Source organism: Fundulus heteroclitus, chromosome 14 (assembly GCF_011125445.2).
Source record: "Fundulus heteroclitus isolate FHET01 chromosome 14, MU-UCD_Fhet_4.1, whole genome shotgun sequence".
Taxonomy (NCBI): Eukaryota; Metazoa; Chordata; class Actinopteri; order Cyprinodontiformes; family Fundulidae; genus Fundulus; species Fundulus heteroclitus.
This window is the reverse complement of record NC_046374.1, coordinates 2,230,957-2,236,930: the sequence shown is the minus strand read 5'-3', so window position 1 is coordinate 2,236,930 and position 5,974 is coordinate 2,230,957. Positions and strand designations below refer to the sequence as shown.

General features: G+C 53.1%; 2 protein-coding genes across 2 annotated transcripts; both read right to left on the bottom strand.

Annotated features, from left to right (window-relative positions):
• Positions 1-1,232: 1,232 nt before the first annotated feature.
• On the bottom strand, positions 1,233-2,392 carry LOC118565614. Its single transcript, XM_036146032.1, has 4 exons — positions 2,360-2,392; positions 1,723-2,285; positions 1,400-1,621; positions 1,233-1,315 (listed from the first exon to the last, which is right to left on the bottom strand). The coding sequence occupies exons 1-4, from the start codon at positions 2,366-2,368 to the stop codon at positions 1,297-1,299; spliced, it is 813 nt and encodes a 270-aa protein (XP_036001925.1). The 5' UTR covers positions 2,369-2,392; the 3' UTR covers positions 1,233-1,296.
• Positions 2,393-2,990: 598 nt separating this feature from the next.
• Positions 2,991-5,690, bottom strand: LOC105924924. Its single transcript, XM_036146979.1, has 9 exons — positions 5,126-5,690; positions 4,866-5,056; positions 4,635-4,784; positions 4,428-4,525; positions 4,270-4,341; positions 3,655-3,863; positions 3,434-3,573; positions 3,206-3,359; positions 2,991-3,002 (listed from the first exon to the last, which is right to left on the bottom strand). The coding sequence occupies exons 1-9, from the start codon at positions 5,351-5,353 to the stop codon at positions 2,991-2,993; spliced, it is 1,254 nt and encodes a 417-aa protein (XP_036002872.1). The 5' UTR covers positions 5,354-5,690.
• Between the last annotated feature and the right edge of the window lie 284 nt (positions 5,691-5,974).

Sequence of the window (5,974 nt, the reverse complement as noted above, 5' to 3'; positions counted from 1 at the left end):
GGAGGGAGACTCCTGGTGGCCGGCCCAGGCTGCTCCTCGGGGAGATGGTCCTTAAAGGACTGTCCTTGCCCCACGAGCACCACGGACAGCTCCTTGGCAGGAAGCAGGGGTCGGTCTGCCACAGCTGGAGCAGGAACGATGGCGACTCCATTCTCCAGCACAGACCTCTCCCACCGTTTCTGCCAACGAGTGAACCTGCAGACGACACACACACAGCCTGATATCAGACCTTTGACCTCTGAGCACACGTTCAGTGAGTGAAAAGGCTCCAGGTCTGGTACACGGCTCTCACCACTGGGAGATGGTCCGCTGGTTCAACTCAAACAGTTGTATGGAGGTCTGAGCCATCAGCCTCGGGCTCGCCAGGACTGTCTCCCATATCGACACGTAGTCGCTGTGGATGAGGAACCACCGGCTCCTCATGATCCCTCTGACACGTAGTCGCTGTGGATGAGGGACCACCGGCTCCTCATGATCCCTCTGACACGTGTCGCTGCGGGATGCAGGCGACAGAGCTGGCTGCAGACGGCCTCCACCAGGCAGCTGGTGTACGGCCAGTTTGCAGGGCTCGAGTTCACTCCAAGGATGCAGCTGCAGCACACCAGAAGAAAAGTGTGTTTAAAACTGTTTTTAAAAACAGAAGATGTCAGGAGGGAAAATAGTTTTTAAAGACTGAAACTAACCACTGGAGGCTTTGCCTCCCAGCAAAGGCGATGTTTATGCCCTTTGCTGCCTTGAAGCGCCCCTTGATCTTCCTCCTCTGATTTCTGGAAGGGTAGACCAGTCTCGGTTTGTCTCGCTCTGACAGGCGCTGCCAGAGACAGACGAGACGGTCCACCCTGGACTCGGAGAGCCGCTCAGGCTCCTGACCTCCACCAAGGCCTGGGCCAGCTTTAGGACGTGCTGGTATCCTGGCTGACCATCAGGACCTTGGACATCCTCCTGGAAAACAAAAACAAAAATTAATCATCCAACAACTTTGCTGAACATTTGATATTAAAATACTGAAATGGTTGAGGTGAACTCTACACTCCTCACTATTTTAATACATATTATCAGAGTCTGAGGAGTCCTGAAGAGGAGGAGCCTAGCGTTCAGGTGATCCGGACGAAGCAACCGGGTGATGGCTCAGATCCTGGGTGCTCCTGACTGAGAGGCTGCCCGAGAGGAGGAGTCTTCTTGAAGGAAGATGGTTGGGTCCACCGTCATCTTCTTGGTATCCCTCCTCATATCCGGAGTGTCAGGATTCCATGCTGATGTCCTCAAACACGCTTCCTGTCTGCGGTAAACAGGAACTCAAGTCCAATGAGTTCTCCTGTGATGAAGCAGAACGCCCAGAGGAGCTGTTAAAAAGCCTTTTCTCAAAGCTTGCGTCTTTATGATGCATTATTTTAGTTACCTGTGTACGCAGCAGGCTTGGTGAAATCCTCGAACCGCTGAAGTCCAAGCACCCTTTGGCTCTTCTGGTTGAGGGCGTGTTTGAGGTGGCCACTGTAGGACAGCAGAGACGCCTTCTCCTCTGCTGCTTCCACAGGCGCTGCAGCTGCTGCACAGTCCTTGTTCCACCTCACCACTCCATCCACGAGGAACGCCTGGAAGTACCTGGCCCTGGCAGACGTCCCTGAGGATCACGTTTAGATGAGAAAACTTTACCTTCATGTAACAAAAACACAGCATCTAGTAACGAGCAGTGGATATTTGCTGACCAGCAGCTGCAGTTACCTGGGATGAAGCGGTTCAGGTGGAGGTGGAAGGACTCTAGGGATGTGGAACCCTTTACACAGCGATAGACTGGGAGGCTGACCCCTCCTTTGGTCAGCGACCCAGTCTGGGTGTAGAGCTTGCAGGCCTGGTGGGTCCTGAATGCAGCTGAGGTGGCTTATCTGCATTTCCCAGATGTCCTGGATGTGGAGATCATCCAGCAACGGGATGTTCAGAGTGTTTCGTCCTGAAGGTCCTCTGAAGGTGTCCAAGAGGTTCTGGAGGAGGATGGCCGTGTCCACCGCCCCACGTGTCCTGCGGTGGCAGTGGAGCCTCCACTCCTCCTTGGAGATCCTCTGGATCACCTCAGCATCGCTCAGGTCAAACATCCCGCGCTTCCTCCCCGGCTCGGACCGCTTGGCCTCGGTGAGACGGCGGGCATCCTGAGGGTCCACCTCAAAGATGCAGTGAGACAGCTGCCTCATGAAGGTGGGGTAGAGCTCGTGGCTCTTGCTGGTGACACCACAAGCGAAACGACGCATGAGGTGCCAGATGTCGAGCCGAACCACGAAGTTTCCCCACTCCTAGGAGACAGATGTAGGTGTGAGTTAGATGAGACGTCACCCAGATAGAAACCTAAAACGTCCTCAGTTCTCACATGAAACATGGCAGCTGTCTTTGACACGCCGTCTCCTCTTGCAGCATCCTGGTCCACGTACATTACCCGCGGGGGAGGTACATCGGCGAGTCGGTACCGCCTCATCAATCCGGCCACATGGAGCTCAGGCCCTCGGTCCCCTCCGAGCAGGTGAGGACGCTGATGAGGACCTGGCCGTGCTCGTTACCCACGTTGGTAACCCAGGCGGCCGTGTCGAAGGCGGCACCGGCGAGCTTCTTCGTCACCTGAACAGAGAGCGTGTGAACGACAGAGAAAGACGCTTACAAACATCTACAGTCGACTGACAGAATCTCAGACCTTTTTGGTGGAATCCATTTTTAAAATGGATCCGAAGGTGGAAGTGATCCGGGCCTTGAACTCGTCCAGCCGCATCACCATGTCGTAACCGTACACCGTCAGAAGCCAGGCAGCCGACGGTACTGGGGGCATGGACGGCGGTGGTGCGACCTGCCGTTGGACAGAGTACAAGGACCAGAACTGCTCGCATACGCCGAGGAAGTGGATGGATCTCCGCATCCAAGCATCGGTGTGTTGCTCCCGCAAGGTGTTGTACAGCCGGTTTGCACTGATGCCCAGAGTGCAAGACCTCAGCTGTGCAATCACCTTCTGGTCACAGGACAGCCTGCAGGAACAAGATTCAACACCAAGTTACTCAGCTCAATGTAGATAAACTGCTGCTGCTGCTTTTGATTGTTCAGGATTATTAAGTTTAATGCACAAAACAGAGTTTTAAGGTGTCTTACTTGTACGTGAGTACAGCAGGGAACAGGCAGCTGTAGGTGGGGGGGGCAGCTGCCTGATGATGCCCTGTGACCACCTGCCGACCTTCTTCTTACATTGACGGCACTCCAGGTACTCCGTGGCCATGAGGTACCAGCCGTCAATGTCCAGGACCCTCCGGATGGTCCTGTACAGCCCAGCCTTTGTCAGGGAGCCGCTGCACAGAGGCTGGGGGCAAGTCAGCTGCAGACGCCACATCCTGTGAGGCATCCACAAGAACAGCCGACAAGAGAAGAAGGGGTCGGGGACGCAGGAGGCTGATGATAGACTGGCCGGGGCTGGGGAGGAAACCACCAGAGGTTGAGGTTGGCGGTGAGGCGCGACCTCCCCAGGTGGTCCCTCATAAACAGCGTCCGGCCGATCCAGTCCTGCTGCTCTGCGCTGAGAGCTGCCCGCCAGGACTCAGGCAGCAGCTGCAAAAGGAAGACGACATTTTAACTTGTGACTGAGCCTGATGCAGGAAGTTCTAGAAGAGTTCCTCTCTGTCAGCTCACCTCAGCAGCAGAGAGAGGATCCCGTCTGAGCTGGGCGTCCTGTCTGCTGGGCGGCTCTGGAGGGTCCAGCGGCTGAACGGAGGCTCTGCCTTCTGCCGAGGCCTCCAGCAGCTCCTGGTCAGTAGGGTCCCCCAGCTCAGCGGAGATGGCAGGTTCCCCCTGAGGCAAGGAGGAGGTGGAAGGACCTGCTTCAGCATCTTTATCTGAAGCTGAAGGACAAGAGACACGTCTCAGTGAAACATCAGTTATTCCTGCAGCTCTCATAAGCAAACATGTCTGGAAGAAGGAAAGCCGCCAAAGAAGAAGAAGCAGCTGAATGCTGGTGATGATTAACGCTACAAAGAGTGGATGAGGGAAGGACTCTGGTGGAAAGCAAACAAACAGGTGGAGTTAATCTACAGGTGGTGGATGAGGACCTGACAAGTGAGCGGCACCAGCCCAGTTAGTGATGAGCTACAGCTACTGGCCACAAGCAAATGATTGACTCTAAACTTACTCTTTCAGCTCAGGTTCGTCTGATTTTGACAATATTTGAGAAATGAAACGGGAGAAAAATGGTCAGCATTGGTTGCAGCATTTTTGTCAACGGTACGTCTGATTGGTCACTTTACTCACACTTCTTCGCGTCGCCACTGGCCCTCATCAGCTCCTCGTCGCTGGGCGGGAGGAGCTGGTCTTGGGTTTCTGCTGGAAATGAAGTTATATCAACAAACATTACATCATAGCAGAGAATCCCAGCATGCTCAGTGCATCTCCTGTGAATTTCATCTCACCTGGAACTGCAGGCTTAGCTGAGGAGCCGAGCTTCTTCAACGCAGCCTGGATCTCCACCCCAGACAGAGAACGGCGTGACGACACGAAGGCTGCAAAGCTGAAAGCAGAAAACGTGACTTTATAATCCATTAAACCTTAAAAACTGCAGCTAACACTGAGGAATAATTTGGTTGTCTTAGAAAATTGGATTTTAGAAAAGGACAAACTGCGATGCAAGCTTGGGGGCCGCTGCTGTTCCTGTGGTGGTGGTGCAGCTGCTGGCGGCCCTCTGCCTGTCTCTGCGGCAAACGTAGCCCACAGCCTTCTCCTTGTGGGAGCCTGGAGCAGGAGACGTCCGCTGCAGGTAGTCCACCACCCTGTGCAGATGAGACAGACGGTCAGCTGACTGACAGGGCAGCGGATGCTAAATATACACAGGTTCCAACGTTTTGTCATACCGGGTTTTCTGAGGGTCCTCAGAATCACAGAGGCTCTCCAGGGTCTCGTATTTGAAGTCCCCAAAGCCAACAAGAGCCCATCCCTCCTGGCCAGGATGAGATGACTTGGCCTGCGCCTCCTCAAAGGCCCGGTGGAACCTGACTGCCTCCATGAAGTCAGGGTAGACTGAGGTGTAGTGCAGGAGGGCGTCCTGCAAGTAAGCAGACAGGATTAAGACTGAAAGGAACAAAATGGTTTCTAATGGCAGACCAGGTCCTACCTTGTTGACTATGAGGAGAGACTGTGACCCTGTCCTCTCGCGCTCCTTCTGGTGGGAGGAGACCAGATTGACGGCGTAGCCCACGTCGTTCTCCAGCAGCCACTGCAGGGTTCTCCCCGAGTATTTCCCAAATTGCAGGGAGCAGCGGCTGAGGATGAGGGTGGGGTTGGAGGCATCCTCACCCTCGCTGACAACGCGGGCTCGCGCCTCCGCCTCCACCTCCTCCATGGGTCTGGCCCTTTCCCTCTGGGCTCCCCTCTGAGACCCCTATCCCTGAGTCTCTTTAGAGGCTCTTAGGATGAGGGTCCCATTAGAGAGCCTGTGAAATGTTGGATATTCAGACTAAAAACATGAAATTTTAATATTTATAAAATGAGAGAAATTAAATTTAAAAATATTTCCAGCTGCTACAGTATTATAGTGATGAAGCTTAACTTCCAGCAATCTCTACTAGATCTCCAAAGTGTAATCTGGAGAAATGATAAAAGGAAAACAGTGAAAGTCCAGCTGTTTTATCAGTGGATTCATGGAAAGCTTTCCCAGGCCTCCTCTCTCCAGCACTGCCTCAGTTTCATTAGAAAACACTCAGGGAATTAAGAGCAGACTAAACCCTGTAAACTACACAGTTAAGGCATGATTTAACTAGTTTTCAGCAGCTTCCAATCCGTTTTTAACTGTTCTGTTCTACAGCTAAATAACTCTCTTCAAACAATAAATAAGTAATGACAAAGACGTTTCTCACGGGAACCGATGTGACCAGTTAAACTAGCTGACCATCAGGTTATTCGTCCTAAACACAGATGGTCCATATAAAAATGCAATCCATCAAAGCTCTACCTAATGACATTT

Bases quoted from the DNA above. Each gene is read 5' to 3' on its own strand.
- LOC118565614 (XM_036146032.1), bottom strand. The intron at 1,622-1,722 runs GTAACTGCAGCT...CGTGATCCTCAG, and splicing joins CCTGAACCGCTTCATCCCAG to GGACGTCTGCCAGGGCCAGG.
- LOC105924924 (XM_036146979.1), bottom strand. From the start codon at position 5,353: ATGGAGGAGGTGGAGGCGGAGGCGCGAGCCCGCGTTGTCAGCGAGGGT. The intron at 5,057-5,125 runs GTAGGACCTGGT...GCTTACTTGCAG, and splicing joins CTCTCCTCATAGTCAACAAG to GACGCCCTCCTGCACTACAC. The intron at 3,360-3,433 runs GCCAGTCTATCA...GATGCCTCACAG, and splicing joins TGGTTTCCTCCCCAGCCCCG to GATGTGGCGTCTGCAGCTGA.